The 22304-nt window shown below is 37.9% G+C and overlaps 1 protein-coding gene across 1 annotated transcript in view; it reads right to left on the bottom strand.

The window, feature by feature from the left end:
- Positions 1 to 3060: 3060 nt before the first annotated feature.
- SPATS2 (spermatogenesis associated serine rich 2) overlaps positions 3061 to 22304 on the bottom strand; it is a 102071-nt gene continuing 82827 nt past the window's right edge. The window contains exons 9-13 of the mRNA XM_074325734.2: positions 13323 to 13381; positions 9653 to 9762; positions 6870 to 6972; positions 5325 to 5539; positions 3061 to 4284 (exon numbers count right to left, since the gene is read on the bottom strand). Of these exons, the coding sequence (XP_074181835.1) occupies positions 3976 to 4284; positions 5325 to 5539; positions 6870 to 6972; positions 9653 to 9762; positions 13323 to 13381 (796 nt within the window). The 3' untranslated portion in view covers positions 3061 to 3975. The remainder of the gene's footprint in view (positions 4285 to 5324; positions 5540 to 6869; positions 6973 to 9652; positions 9763 to 13322; positions 13382 to 22304) is intronic.

Here is a 22304-nt window from a genome sequence, read left to right as displayed (position 1 = left end):
TGAAGTACTCACAAGACTGTACCTGCCAAAGGATATAACCCTCACCAGGTGGGACAAGAAGGTGGGATGGATCCTATGAATCAGGCAAGACAAACCCTCAGTTTGTTAGGTCAAATGGCAGAATTTCCAGGGGCCACAAGTCATTATTCTAACTATACCTCCAAAAGTATAAGTTACCTCCAAAAGTTACATTATACCTCCAAAAGTATAAGTTAGTTCACAGATTGAGAACCAAGCATCCTGGCTTTTCCAGGTCACTCCAACCTGAAACAGTTTATCCTGTTTTGCCCCATACATACATTCACATTTACAAGACTGTACCCTGTTTTGGGATTCTGAAATATAAGGTCACCCTATTTATAAACTACTGAACAAATACGCAATCAGCCTTTGTATAGTTCTAGTTTAAGTATAGGACCCAGACCTTAAAGTGGTGCTTCCTCCATCTTACTCACAGAAGATAGTGTGGCTTTCATACGACATTATTACCTTGTATTATTATACCTGTATGTCTCAGTTGCTCTAACTAGTTTATCAGCCCCCTGAAGGGCTTTGTTTTAGTTATCTTTCTCTCTCTGTAGCTTCCAGCTCAGCAACTATTCAAAGCACCTCCAAACATTGTTGGTGAGTGTAAATTCATGCATCTTTAAGAGAACTTTGTCAATAACTATGTGATCCTGCAATTCTACTCCTAGGAATTTATCCTAAAGATACACTCTCACAAATGAGGAATGACATATGTATTGAGATGCTCATTTCAGTAATCCTTATAATAGCAAAAAACTGAAAACCATCATTAGGGACTGGTTAAACTAATTATGATAAATATATACAATGGGATCTATCAGCCATAGAACAAACGAGGTATATTTACATATACCAACACGCGAAGAGGTCTAAGTGGTATACATCCTTATGACGTATGTGTGCCAGGATACCAAATCCCTGGAGGGAATCACAAGGAACTTAAAGAGTGTTTGCCTCAGGGGGACGGGACAAATGGTCCAGAGTGGGATGAAGGCTTCTTTTTCATCATATGTGCTTTTGAACGGTTTATTTAAAAAAAAAAAAAAAAAAAATATATATATATATATATATATATATATATATATATATTTTTTTTTTCCCCCTTAAAACAAAAACTAGTTATAAAAAATGAGAACAAGTGGAAAAAGAAAGTTGATTAGGAGTATGCATAGTATGATTCCCATTTATATGAAAGAAAGAAAAAAGATATTTGCATGTTTGAATTTAGAAAATTTGTGGAACGATATATAAAAAACGTATCAGTGGGACGAGATAAGGGAGGATTTCTTTACTTTCCATTATGCATCCTTTTGTACCTCTTTAAAAAAACTCATCTGTATTACTTTTTTAAAAAGTGAATTTTAAGAACTGCCATAAGTAAGAGGCCTAGTAGGAAATATCTGATGTTCATAATGAAGCCATACTAATTTAAATGTTCTCTCTCAAGTGGCACACAACTGCCAGAGCTAAATAACCTGCGGTTTCAAGTCCTACCTCTAAGTTGGGAAAGGGCAAGACATTTATCTCTAAGAGGAACTGGAAAGGGAAGGAAAAATGATGAATATGTAGGATCTCTCTGAACAGCCAGTGGGAGCTGCCAAGGTTTCAGAGCCTCCCTTCTCTTGGGAAGCCTGGAGCTATTCTGGGGAGCAAGGAATGGGCTGCACTATTCAAACTTATGATAAACCTAACTTCTTTTCATTTAAGAAAGTCAAATGGCAAATTTAGGAGCAGAATATCTATAACATGAGATCCTAAATGAATTAAGGTTTAGACATATCATTTAAATAAAGAATTGTAGAATGCATATAGTATGATGCCTTTTTTATAAAAACAGAACGAAAAATAAAAAACCTATCTATCCATGTGTATATGCACATATGTATATGCTTTGAAAAAGATCTACAAGGGTATACACCAAATTATTAATAGTTATTACCACTGTGGAACAGAATGGGAAGGTGGAAAACTTTAACTTTTTCCTTTTACATTTCTGTATTATTTGGTATTTTAAATACTTTTTTTTAATTAACAAAATGTAGAAAAATCTTCATCATTTTCAAACTTTTTACGGTCACAGAAAAAAATCTTCAAATATGTTTCTATAAGGAGATTTTAATTTTGATTTCAAGGCAATTGTGACAAACAGTGGCTTCCCATCTGTCTGAGTGGTTAAATACCATCTCGCCTAGATACAGGGATAGACCTCATAATCTCTTCAAGGTTGCTTCAATCTCTAGATTTCCTATAAAGTAAGGTAAGCAATTAATCAGAAAAGCAGGCCTTTTTCCTGACATCCAGCAGGCTGATGGTGTTGTTGGACAAATTCCCAAAAATGAGGTGATTAGCCTTTTAGAAAATGGCTTCCCAGCACTCCTTGACTACTGTTTTCATTACTAAAAGTCAGTCAGTCTCTCTCTCTCTCTCTCTCTCTCTCTCTCTCTCTCTCTCTCAATCTGTTCAACCAACCTGAACCCTGGCAGCTCAGCTTCAGCCAAAGAGCCAGGGGAAGCCCTGAGGCAGCTAAATTCTGCACCACTGCCACTTCCAGTTTCAGCTTCAGACTTGGGAGGACAAATGCTGGAGAAATAAATAGCTCTGCTGTTATTAAACCATAGATTCTGGGGGTGGGTGGGACGGGGTGGAGGGGTCTGACACCAATGCCACCTGCTATATGCAAGAGCCCAATTATACTGTTACATTCACTACTCCCGTCAAGGGACAGGCAGTGGAGGAGAGGGGTGCTGTATAACCTTTGGTTGCCTGGGAGAGCCGTTGGCAGCTGTGGTTTTTCTAAACTGGTAAGCCTTCCTTTAGAAAGTCACCATTCCCTATCCTACGAATCTTTCCCACAGGAATAGCTGCATTTGCTCATCCTGGCTTTCACATTTTAATTTGGTTCTGAAGTTAAGCAGTGGACTAACGACTTAGCAATCAGACACCCTCATTTAAGCCCCAAATGTTCAAGAGGCTTCTACCCCATGAGGTCCAAAGGAAAACAGATAATGAAGTCACTTGCTGCTGGAAAACAAATGTGGGAACATTTATGCAGTTTTTATTTATTCAACTATAAAGATTGCAGCAATTTTTTGATGGGTAACAGATTAACACTAATTATATTGCTATAAATTTGTTCAGGATCAGACTAGGATTCAGGAAAAAGGGAGAATAACAACAAAAATCTTCAAACATTGAAATAAAGAAATACTTCCCCCCTCTTTAAACTTTAATTAAATGCTACTTTCCCATGGACTTCCCTTGACTGGTTTGCAGTCTAAGGTAATAGGAAACAAGGCTTTAGGCATTTTGAAGAAACAGCAGGTTAAGCTATGGGGCCAAGCAGGAGACTGAAACTCTGACCCGAGTGTCAATCTCAGGCACGTTCTAGGAGGAAAGGCAGATTCTCAAATATTTTCTAGTGTTCTTTTCTTTCCACCAATTAAATTTCCCCTTCTCTGGCTAACTCAGTGCAGCACATATACTCTCATTGCCTCTCCTGGTTACACTGTTGTTTAGAGGGAACCTGACAGGCATGTGTGGCGTCTGCCTGGAAAGGCAACAGGGCTAGCTCTGATCCATCGCTCTCTGAGAGCCTAAGCAGTAGGGGTTGCTGAGAAAGGCCTCTTCAGACAACTGAAAGGCCTGCTGCCCTGGGAAGAACACTGCTTACCCTTGGGAAACCTGGCAACAATTGCCTATGATTCCTGGTAGAAATGGCCAATCAGAATCAACCACTATCAGTGGGAAAGGTCAAGGGAAAAAACAGCTTCCCCTCCAAAACTGGTAAAGAGGAAATAAGGAGAGAAGAAACCAAAAATATTTAGAATGGCATAAAAAGTGATATATGTAAACTTCTTTTTGTTATTAAATCTAACTATAAGTTTCCTAAAGTCCAGTTACCAAGTTGAATTGTGTGGGATAGAGGAGAGAGGCCAATGGGAATTTCCCTTAAGAGTTCACAGCTTCAGAATGAGAGGTTCTGGGTTTGCGCTGGGGGAGCCCCTTTTTGAATGAGGGCTTGGGTAGGCTGGGATCCATGCTGGCTCCAGTTCCGATGGTCCCTGAAGAGGGAGCCTGGCCCCATTCACTAGTGTTTCCCGGTGCCTGGGGTGGCACACTCTGATACCTGGAACCGGATGAATACCACGAGCTGTTTCTGTACTGACCCACACTGTCAGGTCGCCCTTGGTTCGTGGGGTCACTGCACTTCTGGCCTTGTGGCCGGTAGCCTTGTCCTCGTCTGGTCCCTGGCAACACCTAAGGATAAAAGAATACGGTGTTCAAAGAACTCTGGCATTACGGCACCCCATCAGTTCCAGTTCAGTTTATAGGAGTATTCTGACAGCATCACTATGGTATTCCATGCATGGGACTCAGTTCTCTCTCAAGATTCACAGAATTCTGTCAGCCAATTTAACCTAGCCACTACATCAGAAATAATACATCTTTCACTATTTTCTTCCCTGCCTTTCCTCCCTAGGCTCTTCTTCACTGAATTATTCACTTTTCTTTAGCTGGGAACAAGCTGAAGAAGAAAGAAATAACATTCTTTGGGTTGTTACAAGCCCTTAACTGGGAAATACCTTATCACGTGTCTGAACCTTGCAGATCATAAGCCATTTGTAAAGATAATGAACATTTGGAATAAAATAAACATCAGTATGATCTGCTTTGCTATATATCATGAACCACACATTAAATCATACTGCTGTGACATGCAGTACAATTTCACATTACAACCCAGAAAGCTGATGGCATAGGATTTTTGTCCTCCAATTCCAATGTAATTCAGAACTACTGAAGAATTACTGACAGCATTGCCTTGAATTCCTCTTGTGTATCTTTTTCAAAGTAAGGAAAAGAAACTAAGGATAATCTTCAACTTTCTAGTGTTCGCTCCACTGCACCAGGTTCGCTGTCTCTCCCTGACAGTCTGTCTACATTGTGCTTCCAGGGAGCTGCTGCTTCAGACACACTCTGGGCACCTGCCACGGTGGCGCTTGTCTACCTGGAGATGTGTGCACAACGCCCAGCGTGACTAATCCTACGACAGCCAGGATCACTGCCAACATCGAGCAAGTCAGCAGCCTTGGCAACAGGAAATCTAACCTGGCTGGTAGTGTGGAACATACATACCAAATGCTTTCTTTCTCTGGCACTAACTAGGGCTGGAGGGATTCAAAATAGGTGTGGAAGGGGAATAAAGAGACGAAGGTAATGTACTGAGCCATCAGCATTCAAATTGTCACAATCTAGTGGCGTTCTTCCTAACTAGCTCATTGTGGAAGCCAGGTTACCTTTCGATGAGGCTGGTAGGGCCGGCCACTGGAGTTTGCTAGAGCTGCAGGAGTCTCTCCGGGTGCCGAGTTTTTCTTGTTAGGACTTGTAAGGCTGGTAGCAGAGGCACAGGTGGAAGAGGAAGCAGCAGAGGCATCACATGAACTACTCAAGGACACAGATGTAACTGAGCTACATCGGGACCGGGCTGAATAGCTGTTCTTTGGATGGGACACTGAAACAGAAATATGAGAAATGTGTAGTCATAGGAAGAAAGAGCATGAAGGGTAAGATTTTCCCCATTTCTCTATTTCCCTATTTCAGCAATTTAAGATAAACAACTGTCTACTTGAGTAATCCTAATGAAAAGCTTATAAAATGGGTAGTAACAAGAAGGAAAATTTTCCTTCTGCCCTCTTTCTTCACTCCCTCCAACCCCCTGCTGCTTTGTAAAGGAACTCTTAGAGACAGGACAACAGTTTAAGATCAGAGTGACCCATCCCCTTACCTACTAATGGCTTCGTGGCATGTCCTACTACCTAAATTCCTGGCTATGGCTCCAGCAGCTGACTAAGCCTAGGAACAATAATATGGGCCATATGTTCGGTTTCCTATGCAAAGAACAGACTTTGCAAAGAAAGAAAAAGGTAAAGAGCTAAATCTTTTTCATTTGAATGATGCATGGTATAATCAAGGTTAGTTGATATGTATAGAACTAGTCTTTACAACAAACATGCATCTTCCTAAGATTCGTTCTGAAAAAATAACCCCAAACTCAAAATACTAATCTAGCTGAAAAATATTAACACTTTCAATTCAAATGTTCAGAATTAAATGGTTTAACACTGCCCCCTAGATTTTTTCCTTGGCTTTAAGCCTGGACTAATATTGAGTTCACAATCACTGCCTAGGTCCAACATTTCAATTTTATACTGAGATGGAAAGAACAAAGGAGCTAAGCTTAGGGTTTGACTGGTATCACAACAAACTGTCACCTTAGAGGCACACCACCCCCTTTTAAAAATTATGTTTATTTTTCAATTACGGTTGACAGTATTATTTTATATTAGTTTCAGGTGAACAGCTTAACGGACAGACATTTATATAATCTATGAAGTGACCTCCCAAACCCACTCCCTTTTGAAGCTATTATTTAAGCACCTGTTATGTGCCAAGCAAAGCAGGTTTTGCTAGCTCCACTTTGGAGAGGAGTAAAATGAAGTTCCAAGAGGTCAGTGAATCAAGGACTCACACCTGGTTTGACTCCAGCGTCCCATGTTCTCTACACTACATATTATACACCTCTCAACTCAACAGAGAGTGATGAAAAACTATTACTGCAAATTTAGGGAGCTAGAAAATACCCATCCTCAGGGCTCAAGATATATGCATCCACTGACTTCTTAAGGATCTCAGAGTTACTTTTCATAAAAACAAGAAAACAAAAACACAAGAGACACTAAGGAAGAATCAGTGGAGAAGCCAACCAGCAATTCAGTCTCTAATTAGTAGAGGGTGGTCTTCTCATCACCATCTCTAGTGCCCCAAATCTCTCACCATCTCACCTTGTCCAAATGAATCAATACTCTTCTTTAGGGTCTCTACGTCACAGGTGAACCGGGCTACTCGTCCCAGATCCTCATCATATTTGCGTTCACTAACAAAGTGCTGGAGAAAGGGTAAAGAAAAGCCTCCAGGTGAGACAAACAGTATACATGAAACCTGTAGCTTGCTATGTATGGATGAAACAATTATTTTCAACGGTCTTTTTACTGCTTCGAAATTTGCTAAATAGCCATAATATTACCAATGCTGCATGACTGACAAAATTCAGTCATTTTCTTAAGAGCCCAAAGAAAAGTCTATTAGGGGAACTTTATAAAATGCTACATGATGGTCAAAGCCCACTAAGTATCATCCAAAAAACTGTAGAGAAAGGAGCAAGAATTTATAGTAGAGGGCCATCTTTCCACTATTGGCTACTCTCCACATCGTTCCATTTTATACAGAAGCAGAGGCAGCAAAAATGCTCGTAAGTTACAATGATTCCATTTAAATATGGTTTGATATTCATTAATAGGAACTTCCTTAGGAAATCCACTTCACATCTTTATAAAGTAGGATTTATTAGTCCTTGAAATAGGAACGATTTCTTGAGATGGAAAATCATTCATGTGAAAAGTCAACTTTACAAATGAGAAGTTTACGCTGCAAATAATTTAAACCTTTTAAGCAGACTGAGCTGAGAAGTAATCAACCCCTTGGGTAAAAAACTAACTATACTACAGAAATTGTGGGACTACAAACATGTCAGAAATAAAGTATTTCTGGGGGTCCATTTCAATAAGCAATTTCTAAGGTAGCCTGGAATCATTTTTTCAGATGAAAAAGTTAAAGGCCTGGATATAATCTCAAAGAATCGAACTCCTCCTCAGAGCAGTCCTCTAACTGGGGATTTTTGGATTTTCAGGGGTAGAATTGAATGCGTCAGAATCCTCAAGATGCATCTAGAAGCAATGAAAGGGAAAGGAAAAATAAAAATTACCTCTGGGCCTTGAAGCCATAAAGCCCCAGAGTACATTGTGGCTTAGGAAAGCACAAGAACCTCTATAACAAAGCCTTCAGACATGTACTATTAGTCTGGGATTAATTCTGAAACAAATTCTAGAGTGTGTTGAGCCAAAGACATAACAGGAATGACGGAAATAAAATGATCTGGAAATAAGACATTTAAATTGCATAGCACCCACTTCAGTACACTGAAAACGTGGAGAGAAACAGATCCTTAGTCAGCCTGCAGAAATATTTCTAGCAGCTTTTCAACCATGTGGGAAGGGGAACAGATGAAGCCTTGTAAGAGCCAGAATTCTTATCTAATTCCAAAGGGGTTCTGGCTTCTCCCAGATAGTTGAATGAGACTGACTGGAACCAACGTGAGGAAGACTTTCTATAAAATTTAGTTCTATAGTTTCAGTTAGTCAGAAAATGGTAATTTAAAATTTGCATTGTTTTGCTATTCCACCCCAATAAAGTCTAAAGGTAAGGAGTGAGAGAAAAATAATGACCTAGGTTTGTGTGAAAGCCTGGATCAGAACAATAACGAGAATTATTGCAAGGGATTAGATGATCTTCCATCTATGTTTTTATTTTACAAAGGCTGTTATATAGCCTCCTCAGTAAATATTCCTCTTAAATATGGCAATAAATCTCATGTATTCAAAAAGAACAGAGGTTAAGGATTCAAGAGTAGGGAGGCAAACTTCCCTTGTTCATATAGTTCAGCTTATAAACAATTCTTTAGAACACCAGTGTCTACAACTACCCATGACTCTCTCAGATTCCCATGCTTAGTCTCAGAAACACTGTTCTTTAGATAAGAATGTAAAATGTATGAGTGTTAAATCCAAGTAACCTTTATAAATAGATCACAATATGATCAACAACTCAAACTGCTCATTTTTCTCTATAAAATCAGAATCAACCAATCATTTAAATATTTACTGAACACCTACTATGTGCCAGGATACTATGCTAGGCATTGGATACACAGCAGTTGCTGCCATTGTAAAGTTCACAATCTAGTGGGAAAGACTTACTTAAATATACATGGAATGTAAGTGCTATGAGGTCACAAAACAGGGGGATATAAAAGGAAAATCGGAATGAGTAGGTTGTGAGTGATTGTATGTGCTGGGAGTGAAAGGGAAGGAAAAGAGTATTTTGGACATATAGAAAAGCATGCGCAATAGCCCTCTCGCAGGAGGGAACAGGATATGTCTGTGGAAAGGACAAGTTAATATAACTGGAGTACACAGGACAGGGGGGCATGGTGTGAAATGAAGGTGGTGGCAGAGCCAGACTGTGCAGAACCTTATACCCCGTGTTAAGGATTATAGTCTTTCTCCTAAAAGCAATGGGAAGTTTGAAGCAGGTTACTCTAGTATGAGGCACTGATTTGGGAGGGTTGGGAGGGTGGGGTAATGGCAAAGTGGATGGGTCGAATCAGTGACGAGGCTGTTACAGAAGTCCAAGCACGAGATACTGGTAACCTGATCATGATGGAGGTGGGGGAGCTGTAGAGAAAAGGGCTGATCTGAGATTCAGTAAGAAGTCAAATGGACAAGGTCTGCTGAGAGATTTCATGTGGGAAAGGAGAAATTTCCTAAGGTTTCCAGCTTGGACAACTGGATAGGTGACAGTACCACTTACAGAGAAAGGGAACCAGGTGCAGGGCCAGGTTTCGGAAGCTCATAAGTTCACCATATTAGACATGGCCATGAATTATGGAGATTTGCTACTTCAGTCCCTGAGGGTAAGAAGAAAGGCAGAAAAGAGAAGGAAGTTTTACCTTGATATCAGCTCTGAGCTCAACCAATTGCTCCTCTGACATTCGAACAGCCACATCAGTCATCTTCTTTAGAAGTTCAGCTTTCTTTTGTCGGCTGAGCAAAATTTCCACTGTAGAGGAAAAAGGAGTATAACTCTGATGTTCTGCTCAACAGATGAAGAACTGGAAGTACAGGCCTTGAGTATGTGTGTGGACAGCCAAAGGCTTAGCTGCCCACCCTCCCAGAAAATGAAAATACCAAAGGTCAGTTTCCACCTTCTTGAAGGACTCTGAAGGCAGTTAAATGGTACACTCTTTATGAATCATAAAGACATAGAAATCATTTGTCATTTCTCTTTCTCCTCTACCCAGTCAAAAACATTTTTTATCAAGAAGTATGTAAATTAAAACAGAAATATGCTCACATGGTAAAAAATAAATTCACCTAGAATAAATGAGTGTGAAATGACGTGTCCCTCCCTCCCTCCTTCTGACTTTGTGGTCCCCTCCCCAAAGGAAACCACTGTTAATATCTTATGTATGCTTCCAAATATGTTCTATGCCTATACAACATATCTCTTTCTCCCTTTTCTCTCCTTACACATGGGAGCATATCATATACATGATCCTTCCTTTACCTGAGCTATCTTTACTTAATACACCTTGAAATTCAATTCCTATTGACATATTGGATGGCCCTTACTGTTTAACAGCCACTTGGTATTCTACTGTGTGGATATACCACGATTATTTACCAAGTTCCTTGATGGATATGTAGGTTCTTTATAGCCTTTTAAGAAGCATCTTCTTTGGCATGCTCCCAGATGTATAACTCAAATATGACTATGGAGGACAACAAACAATTAAAAAAATATACTTCTCAGAGTTGAGAGTCAGGGGCCACAGAGGACATGGGCAAAAGAAATCCTCCTAGGAAGCAGAACTAGGGACTGCCAGATGAGCCAAGGGAACTTCTGTTCCAACAGGGCAAGGACTCTGTTATTTCTGTCCAGTGAGATTTGATCACTGCTTTTCCAAGTGGGAAGTTTTACTATAATTCTCTCTTCTTTCTCTATCTATGTAATATTGGAAGAGGGATATTTAACTTTTCTTTTAGTTTATGGGACCCCAGACCATACTGCAGTATATCCAGACCTGTTGGAACATCTGAAATTCCCTAGAAGTCCTGGACTTTGAGCTGGATATATTAACTAAGACTTTGGAAGTGACGCTATTGAGGAGAAGGTGAGTGTGTTCTCATTTTGGAAAAAGAAGGATGTTGGGTAACTGAGGGGAAGACTGTAGCAAAGACTGTTAGCGATGGCATATCCATGCTCTCTCTTCTTCCTACCAGAAGTCCAGTGTTGTTGGGTATCAATTTGCTTAGGTAAAAATCTACATTTCCTGGCTTTGCTACAGATAAGACAGTCATGTGATACAGTCTGGCCATTGAGATCTAAGCACAACTCACAGGGCGAGGTTTACAGCAAAGCTCTTTAAAGGAGTTTTAACTGGCATGTAACATTTTGCCCCTCCTCAACCGAAGGCTTAGGAAGTGTCTTTGATCATAAACACACTCCAAGGATGGCTAGGTAGCAGGATAGAGAAGCCTGGGTCCCTGGTGTCATTTTGGAGATGCCCTTCAACCCTGGATCACTTACCTCTGGACTTTCCATTTCATGAGAGAAAAATAAACTCACATTTATTTAGGCCACTCTGTTGCATGCATGCAAACTCCTAACTGTTATACACAGAATCCTGTAACCTACTGTGAAATTAGCCAAATTTATGTTAGAAAAAAAGACCTGAACCTCCTTAGCAAGTTTACTTAGCCTGATTGCCACATATGTGCCACCCACAGTTGCCCATACCCACGTCAGGTTAATCAGTAAGGGCACACTTTCCCAATAAGCTAAGAACGTGTCTACAAAAGTTTCTCAACACCAAGGCCCAAGAGCTACCAATGAGCTATTGGTCTGGTTCCCAAGATAAAACCTATTTGCCATTTGTATCAAATTCACTTTCTCTCAGCTCCAGCATTCTAGGATTCTAAGACAAAATTATAGATCTCAATATGGAGAAAATGTGTCAAGTAAAGATTTCTACACATATCAGATTAACTCAAAGAACATAATTATATGACGTCAGGCAAGTCACATTTTTTTCCCAAAGAACTAGTTTATTCGTTTATAAAATTAAAACAAACCAACCAAAAAAGGGAACCCTAACCACCTCATAAAGTTGACATGAAGATCATATATGAATGCATGAAGGACTGTGAAGTACTATGAATGTATAAATTAATAAAACTACCATGTATGAAAAAGAAAAAAGCACCTTCTTGACAGTACTGGTAAATGAGTGATCACATTACTGTCATCGAGAACCAGGATTTTTTGCATGGGAGAAAGAAGATACAGATATAAAATTGATGAAGTTAAGTAAAACTGTAGCTCTGAATTTGATAAAAGAAAATTGGCCCACGAATTGATAATTGATTGAAACTGGGTGATGGGGGTTAATTATATTAGCTTTCCCATTTGAAATATGTTAAAAGTAAGGACTATGTCTTCTTACTAGATCTATGTTATCTGAACCTTCATCCTCAAAAAGAATACACAGGTACATAAATGGACTAAAACTATCACATTTAGAAATTTCAGGATATACCACTCAATTTAAATGAAATCTTACCTCTGAAAAATAGTGAATAGCATCTCTGCTATATATTGTACATTTCAGATTAAAATGGATCAAAACTGAACTCAGCTCAGTGCTTCAAATTTGCCTCCTCTGGCTCATGACCATAGACTCAAATGATTTAATTGTGAGCCATCATCTCAAACTCATTTCCATTCTTACCAGTTTGAGAGCAGGTTAAAAGAAACAACCTTCCTAATTGCAAGTTTGGCATTCAACACATGAAGGTAACATGTGCGGCTGAAAAGCCCCAAATAAATGCCATTGTATAAGCTACAATTGGCATTCCCTTCTTTTCATATAGCTGTATCTCTTTAACCTAGTACTTAATAGAAATCACAAAAAAACAGACACCTGGTTCTTCTGTATAAAACATCACAAGTTACCTACGTTAGACTCTATTCCTCCACGATCAATTTTAGTAAGCTTTCAAGGAACCCTCGCCAAGATATCTTGAACCCTCAATCCATTGACTTTTCTCCTACCCAATGATAACAGATACTGAGTGAAGGCTGTTCTACAAACTGAGAGAACAAAGGAAGTTCTGAGATAGGTAGTAACATGAATATATACACTAAATTGCAGGCAACCTGATGAAATCTCCTCTGATTATGCCAAAGGAATTATTTAATCACTGGGAAAATAAATAAAATAAATAAATACATAAAGTAAAACAAACCCCAGGCACCCGTAGGAGACTTTACTTTCCTAAATCGATGCGGCGGGGGCAGATAACCATGATGCAATCTCTTATACATTGAACTCTATATTCAAAATATTAAAATTTGGAAATATTTTTTAAAAACAGGCTCTTGTAAACTTGTTTTGCCTGAAAAAAATTCATATGCCACTGCAGTACAACTGTTCAAGACTGTTTAAATCCATAAACTCTTGTTGTAGCATTTATATTGAGTAGTATGGAGGTTGTTTTGGGGGTTGAGAGGCAGGTACCTATGAACGGGTAATAGCTCTAATTAAAGATCAATCTTACTTGCTTCAGCTTTCACTTTGTCCATTTCAGCAAGCAATGCCACTTCTCGATCCATTAAACTAGTAAGGGATGACAAAGGAAAACAAGGTTTGATTAGAAACTTGAAACAGAGAAGTGGCACCCTGTAATAGTGGAGAAAGACTTACGGAGTTTGTCCACTAAAAGCATATTACAAAGTAAACACTGCATGGACCACAAGAAAATCCTGTCTTACCCTCAGGAAAGAATATTTTAAGGATTCCAACACACACACACCTAATTTCCTTTTATTTCGATATATTACAGTACACCAGTAGGTGGCAGTAGCAAGCTACAAAACACATTTCTTGGTAAATTGTGCTTAAAGCAAAAGTCCTTATGGAAATGACATATTTCCACATATGAACTCACATATTTTTTTATATTTTGGTCTATAAAATTGGACAGCTTTGCTTCCAATGAATTTACCAGACAATACCCCTGCCAGGGCATGGTAAATTTATACATGATTAGTATTTGTATACCTTCAACATTTTGCCACAGTTGCACCAAGTTTACTGGCAATTTAGTATTTAGAATGCAGAGTAGTCAAAAGAAACACACACACACACACACACACACACACACACACACACACACTCACACACACATTGCTTGTTTCGAGTAAACATTTAGTAGTAATACAGAAAATACAGAATCAAAGTGTTCTGGCAGGCTTTTCACAGAAAAAGAACATTAAATGGACAATTAGCATTTTCTCCACTGCAAATGTAAATGGCATGTAAAGCTTTTCCATGTCCTTATAAAAGAGCCCCAATAGTAAGTTGATTGCCCTAGTATTCAACCAGTGAATGCAAATAATTTTCATTACCATATCAGTTTCGCTTAGTGGTGGGAAAAAAAATCTAAAATTTTAATACCTGCACAAACATTAAATGTTCTAATTTGCTTCAAATTTAGAATTCATTCTGATTTCTCCTTTTGAATGGGAATATAGCTACAGAGTTAATAAAAGTTCTCTCTTCTTTCTTACTGTAAAACCAATCATACATACACACATACTAATTCAATTTAGCTCAATGTGTACTTCTGTCAGCACAAGGTAGTTCATACGGGGATTACAGTACAAGATATACAAAAAAGTGTAAGGCAGGGACATTTCCTCAAGCAGCAAAATCTTGCACAGGTAAGTGCCAGAGAACACAGGTTTGATAATCATTATGCATGATGTTAAAAAACAGACTTGTAACGAAACAAATTTGGTTGGCATATTAACCCAAAAGCACCAGACTGGAGAGAAGGCACAACCATCGTAGCAATACTTTGTTAGGAAAGCATTTCCCAAATCTTGGCAATATTTTGCTCCAAGAACTCTGGCAGCATTTGCAATACCTAAAAGGCAAAACAAAAGCACAACAGAGACAGGAGCTGCGGGGCCTCGAGTCTGACATGACCTGTTCTGTTGTGTTGCCAAATCACCTTAAGATGTAGACACCATATGACAAATTTATCTGACAAAGCTTATAAACTATTTATCAAAAGACTTCAGCAAACATGTAAGCCTTTTGTAGCTTACAATCTTCATTATAAAAAGTAGAATGTTGCATGACCTTGCTTTTGGCAAAGAAAAAAATTCTGCACAATCAGACTTTTTTGTGGCTGTATCGGGTACTTTTTTTTCCTGTGAGAATGACTAGCACCCATTTAAACAAACTTTGCCGCTTGACTGACTCATTGGTGATCGTAAGAAATTCTTAGGGCAGCGCATGGACAAACATACAACCACTCCACTAAAAATTAGTTTATGTTTCATGCCACAAAACACTGAACAGCAGTAAATACTTCTGTTTCTTTTTGTTTGTTGTTTTTATGTTGCAATCTATATACAATATCTATTGAAAAGTCCTGTGATATCAGCCAAGAATTAAACAAAGGAATCTATTCGTTAACTGAAGCTGTTGGAATATTTTCTCAGAGAAAAGCTTGATGAATATTAACCATTTTCCCTTAAATTTTCACAAGTCTTTAAAATACAAAAATGAATAAATGCGGACATACATACGGTGTTAAGTGCTTGACATTAAACTTTGAATTGCTGAGGTGTCCACTTCAAAGATATCCATCTCAAATAAACATATTGCCAGCTACACAACTAGATAAAAAGCCAGGTCACCCCACCCATGAAGATCCCCTTTTAGAAAGCCCTGGGTGACCTAGATAACTGACCACTTGAGTGACCCTACTTTTCTTTTCTGCACTTCAATTCACATTCTTATGTTTTAAATTCACAAATAAAGAGTAAACCTACAAAACCCTATGTATTCTTCCCTTGATCCCAACAAAAGCAGAATCCCAGGTGTGACTCCCCCCCCACCCCCACCCCCTGACCTTGCTGTATGGCCCTGGGAGAGCTGTGTACCTTCCAGAACCTGTGAGTAATACATCTTGTTTTTCAAAGTTCCCTGATGTTATTACCGTGGTGCATCTCGCAATTATAATAAGAACCACAAGGGCTGGTCCAGCCACAACACTGGTTCATGTGGGGGATCACCACAGTAGCGGGGGCCCAACTGAGTGCCCCCGGGCATTCCCAGCTGACAGTATCACAATGGAAGGCTGAGATCAACACAAAACTATATAATAACATAATATATTATGGTTGTGTAGAATGACCATATTTTTAGGTCATTCATACTAAGCATTTCGGGGTGATGTGTCATGATGTCTGCAACTTCCAAATGGTTCCACCTAAACACACACACATGCAGCAAATAACACTGATCTATGTACTATCCTTTAACTTTGTTTTTGGAAAGTTTTCATAATAAAAAGTTGGGGAGATATATGCATTAAAAATAGAGATGGGAAGAGTTCAAAAGTGGAAAGTAGTCTAAGCATAAAATAAATAGCAGAGGCATTTTTTACAATTAAAAACAATAATTTACTGAGCTACAAATTTCTAACAATGAAGAAACTCAAGCTACAGTTTTCCATCTGTTCCTAAGCTAAATGGTGCTCCAGTATGGATCTGGGCCAAGAGATTCAAAAGAACCTGTGTTTTGAGGTAACAGTTTTTAGATGCCATAACTGCAAGCAATGAGTCCCCTCGGAGAGTGATGAAAGGCTCATTCAGACTGTCAACTTTCTGCTGCCTTGCTCACTCCAATCTACAGGGTACTAAGCTTGCAACTATTGTCTGAAGGCTTTCCTGAATGGAAACACACCATAATACACATCTGACACTGAATTCTGAAACTGCTAATGAAATTCAGCTAAATATTGCTGGGATTCCGTTCAGAAAGACACTAGGTCTTATTAAACCCAGGCCTTATACAGTGTAGAGAATTTCCAAATCCTTTCTTCATTATGAAAGATGGTTTTAAATGATTGTTCACTGTTACTAAGGAAAAGGACTGGTAAATGTCTGAATGTTCTGTATTTCCTTCCCTCCTTACCAGGACTGTTTACCTTCACATTTGCTCAACTTATTCTAAAGCTTTTGTGCAATGTAGTTGCTCAGAATAGTTGTTTCTGTAGCGTTACCATCCATATCTCTAAGATATGCTGTGCCTATCCCTTTAATTAATATATTTAACATGTAGCTAATTCTAGATATTGCCGTTAGTACCAAAGAATTGTTAACTATCATTTGTTTACGGTTGTTGCATTAGAAAACAATGTTATAATGGAAACACAACTCTGGTAATTCCACAGCCAATTATTTCAAGGGACAATACTCTGAATCACTCAATAATGTTCTTAGAAAACATTTGTACTTGATTTTAATTGCTGAAAACCTAAAACCTGTTTGTTCTAATTCCATTAGGCACTCAAAGCAGAAATCTAAGCAAAGACAATGCAAACACCTTCATTTCTCTAAAGACACTTCCCTCTTCTCATATAAAACAACCAATTGTCAGTAGTTTTTATTAGCAGAGAATTAATGATGCTTCGTATCTTTTACCTAACTCTATACTCCCAGCACTGGTCTTGTTGCAGTATTTTACATATATCTGAGCTCAAAATAAAAACAAAAAAACACCAGTTAGGTAGCCAGGTCATCATACTGAGCTGAAGAACTGGGGTAAAATGAATTGAAACAAAACAAAACAACAACAACAAAAAACTAGCTTATTAAATCAAATTTGGATCTTGTGAACATTTTGATGGTTTCCTCTTTGTCAGGAGTCCTCTACAAAGTATGTGGACATGTGATTTCATATTTCAAGAGTCTAAAGAGCTTTTAAGAAGTTAGAATGTGAATATAAGCTGTACTTGTGAGACAGGTCCTCAATGGATGGTCTTTCTGTTCTTTTGCGGTGGTCAAAAACATCTCAATTTTAAAGTAATAATAGATACCATGATACCAATACTCAATCATATTTTACACTATGTTTAGGGAAAAAGAACCAGCAGCAATCTAGATTACCAGGGAGTATACTGTCCAAGCTTCTAGTTGGTAAGAAAAAATTGTTAGTGTTAAGCCACATAGTGAGCGGCTGACAAGATCTACATTTGAAACTGTGATTTGTGTGTTTTTTTAATCCTCCCTCTGGAATTACTATTGCAATGTCTAAAGGGAGACATGTGTGGACTAGGAAGGCAGAGACCGAAGAGTAAAGGCAAACAGACACCTGATAAGACACAGAAAAAGAAAACCAGAAAAATGTCACTTAACATCAAGTATGACTTTGGACAAATTATTTTTTTCTGTGCCCATCTTTCTCTTCTGTAAAATGAGTGTAACACTACAAGTGACATTTTTATATACATTAGAGATATTGTGCATAAAAGCTTGACATACAATAATAGCTCAATAAGTGGCAAAAGCAATTATTACTCTAATTGTCTGTACTCATCTTGATTTTTCAGTTTCAACAGAATATCTATTTAGTAAAATGCCTTCATATTAACTCTGATAAATCTTATACAGTCCAGATCCACTGCCTAGAAATTCTTAAATAAACATGTATACACACTAATACATTGCAGTAATACAGATGTAAATAAAAAATAACTTGAAATGAAAAGAATACAAAATCACACTCTCACTATGACTACAACTAGTAAGACTGTGTATGCAGCTAGATACGGTACATGAGGGAACACAGAAAACAAATTGTGTTAAGATGGTGGAGTTACATGACTTTCATTTCTATTTTAAAAAACTATTGTTATAATTATGGGAAATATAGTAAACATAAGAGTTCTGGAATAATGGAAGCTTTAAAAAATATACACAAAATTCAGATTCTTTCATCAAATGCTCTCATTCTACCTTGGTCTCTGACTTCATCCTTCACTACTTTCAAGTACAGTGGTACCTCGGTTTTCGAACGTAATCCACAAGTTCTGAAACGTTTGAAAACAGCCAACAGCTAGGCCTTAGGATTTTGCATTTAGTGGAAGCTGTGTGACATGTTCGACTTGTGAGTCGTGTTCGAAAACCGAAGCATTTACTTCTGGGTGTACGGCGTTCATAAACCAAAATGTTCATCAATGGAGACGTTCGAAAACCAAGGTACCACTGTATATGTTACCCCCCTTACTTTAGCTACACCATGTAGTCCCTACATGTCCTTTCTATGCCTTTGCTTATATCGTATTTCCTAAATGCAGTGTTCTATCCTCATCTATTCTGCCAATGTAAATTCCATGCTGCTTTCAAAGTTTGATAATGATTCATTTCCTCCAAGAAATGTTTTCTAATGACTCCACTCCATAGTGACCTTCCCTGTAACCTTCCTACCTTTCCCACAACTAAGATCTGACCTGAAGAATATCTGAATTACAAGTCACTCCAAGTTGTGACTTAAGAAGAGTGATTTAGGACCTTCTGAATTACAAAACAAAAAGAACACTGAATATTTGGATGGAAAATTCCTTCTTATAGTTTTATTTTGAACTGAAAAAATACTTATAAAGGCTTCCATAGGCTCAGTCAAAATCCTGGTCCTCCTCTTCTGCTCCACAATGACTAAATTCCTTAGTCCTTAAATTCTCCTACAGTGGGGTTTCTCTGCTACATAGCCTTTAAGCTGAAGAGGAAATAACATATGTGACATGGACCAATAGTCTCCAGCCTTCTTCCAAGCTTTAGTAGGGAAGTGAGCCATCAATGATGGATGGGAGGAAGATCATAAGATTACTGGGAATTAGAATACATAGATTCCAATATTGAGTCTGCAACTTACAATGTCATGTTAAGTAAATAACTTAACCTAAGACTCAAATCCCTCTTAATAATAAAGTAGAATGAAAAATTCCTACTTTACAGGACAGAAATCCAGCTAAATAAATCAGATCATATGATTGAATATGTTTGGCAAACTGTAATCTTCACATGTTATTAGCTATTTCCACAGATGGTTAAAGAGTTAAGTTTTTAAATCGAAGAACACTGCGGCCCATGGAGGTAAGGACTAGTAGAAATAAGGCATCAATGTCCTAAACATGGAAAAACTGAAGAATAATTTAAAACTATAAACTGATATGTACATTTTTTAGAATACATTACACTAGCCCATTCCTTTATTTCTATGCTTTTCAGACATTTTTTAAAGTGCTCTGGTTCATAAAATGATTCCAGCATCTCTATACAGCCTTTACATTTAAAGATCTAAAAGCCTTTGGTAAGACTACTGGTAGCTTAATATGAGAAAAAAAGAGAAGCTCAAATAAAAGTAATTTTTCTAAGGTCAAGAAGGAATCAGCTAGGAAATTTTTCAAAATCTTAAGCACAGATTCACATTGACTTTATGTGTTGTATAATCTCAAATCTCTTGACAGTCTTTTTCTCTTACCCATTTTCTCCTTTTGTAAGTACCTTTTAACTTTCAATAAAATAGAAATTTTTATTTAAAAGGCAAGCTGAGTGTGCATCCTATTGGTATTTTTCACCAACACATTATATGACAACTTATATATTATATTAATCATATTAATATACTATATTAATGAACAAGAAATGTAAACTTGGGTCCAGAGATGATTATTATTGAATCACCAATATGGACCGATTTAAAATCTGTTACATACTAGAAATCTTCTGATTTTTATCTTCCCACAGGTATGTGTCAGCTTTCATTTGGCCTCAAACTGAAAGCAGTTGTCCATATAATTCCCCTAGTGGCACATCAGGGGTAATTTAATCTTATTGTTGCATATTTATTAGAACGTTTTACTTTGCTTTTATACTATAACCAACACACACACACAGAAATGGCTTCTAAGAGACATGAACTTCAAGTTCTGGTTTGGTGCCAGATGAAGTTACCTCACCTGCCAATTATGTCTTGAGGTAACAACTACAAGGGACACTGAAAGAAGGTAGTTTAAAACCCAATCCGCCAGAGAGAAGGGTTTTATACCAGCAGGAAAGAGCAGGTAATCTCTTTCCTCAAGTTAAATTGACCTGGTTGCTATGTCTACTAATCAATCCTAAATACACAGTTCCCAGGCAGGAAACCATTTCATTTGTCATTTATCGAAGGAGGCTCCCCCTGGCGGGGTTCCAAGCCAACAGGAACTCACAAATCCCTCTCCCGGAACTGTGATTCCTGGTTCAGGTTGGTTCTGAATGGCATCAGATCCTGTGGCTAAGTAACCAATAAGCTAAACAATCATGGAGACCAGAGGCTTATCAAGGCAAAGTTGTAATGACCTACTCTTAGTTCTTTATTCTTTTCCAAATGAGCCAACAATATCTGATATTATAATAATCCAGGATAAAGGGCATATTGCTTCCTCCCAGTGTAGAAAGAGAAATCAGTTACCTAGAAAATTTTCCAGAAGTTAGAACTTAATTTAAGGTAAGTTTGGGAGAATCAGTTGGATTTAGATAGCATATTAGGCTGGGAAAGTGGCATTAGCTAGTATATGTAAGAGGAAATGTGCATGTTAAGTTTTGAAACAATGACTAACCTGGCTGGAGCAAAAATGTTTGCAAAAAAACAGAAGATATGACATTAAGTTTCTCGCTATAAAACCAGAAAGGGGAAACTTGGAATTCAGGACAAAGCATGGGTAGACTAGTAGATGAATTATCTAACCTAAAAGTACTTTTTGGTTATAACGATTTAATGGAAGATTTACACTGTGCAAATGATAAATACAGGGCTCAGTAACTTTCTGGAGGCTTTGTTCTACATCTTTGTTAATTCACTCCCTCCTTCAACTGCAGAGAACAGGAACTGAGACTCCCTCTCTCTCATCTGCTGAGGAATTAAGTAACCAGACTCAGTTCGTGAACAGAGGCAGTGGGATATGTGCCTAGGGGAGCGTTCTTATTCATGATCACTTCCTCTCATTTCTCGGATCCAGGCAAGTTTTACAGATAACAGAGGGGACAGTCCTATATCCCAAAATATCAACCTAGCTGCCTGTCTTCCCATCATTTTACTTAGTTTGTTCCTTAAGTCTTTTCCATTTTCAAAAAAAAAGTCCCTTAAAAATGCGACTACTCCCCAGAAATTAGTTACGGTTTAAATATCAGTTAACACCTAATATCTAATAGTTAAAACTGCTTTCGTATTCTAGAAAACATTAGAATATATTTCTCCCCCCAAAAGATTTTATACTCACATACATTTGAGAAACAGCATAGTATAGCTCCCTCTTACAGATTTACAATGCACACTAACATTTTAAAGGCACTGAAAAGTCCAAAAGTAAAATTTTTAAAAAAGTATTTTCAAGCTTCTTTAACTACCAAACTGTATATCCCCTACAGAATACATATTAGTATATTTGAAGATATGAGTTTCTTTAGAACAGTTTGAAAACACAAAATTAAAACAAATCAATGACTGATAATAAGGCATAGAAGAGATGGTGGGGTGCACTAGGAAGGATGAAAGAAGGTAGGAAAACAAAGACAGACTTTTTTTTTCTACTTTATAATTTTGCTCAAAAATATCATGCTGTGGTTACAGATTCCTGGTTTAAAGTAAGGATGCATGATCTACTCTATACCGATCTACTTTTCCTGAAAATAAGACCTAG

Source organism: Rhinolophus sinicus, chromosome 1 (genome assembly GCF_057876585.1).
Source record: "Rhinolophus sinicus isolate RSI-liver-muscle chromosome 1, RSI-T2T, whole genome shotgun sequence".
Taxonomy (NCBI): domain Eukaryota; kingdom Metazoa; phylum Chordata; class Mammalia; order Chiroptera; family Rhinolophidae; genus Rhinolophus; species Rhinolophus sinicus.
Note: the sequence above shows the minus strand (reverse complement) of the source record. Positions and strands in the feature narration are given on the sequence as shown.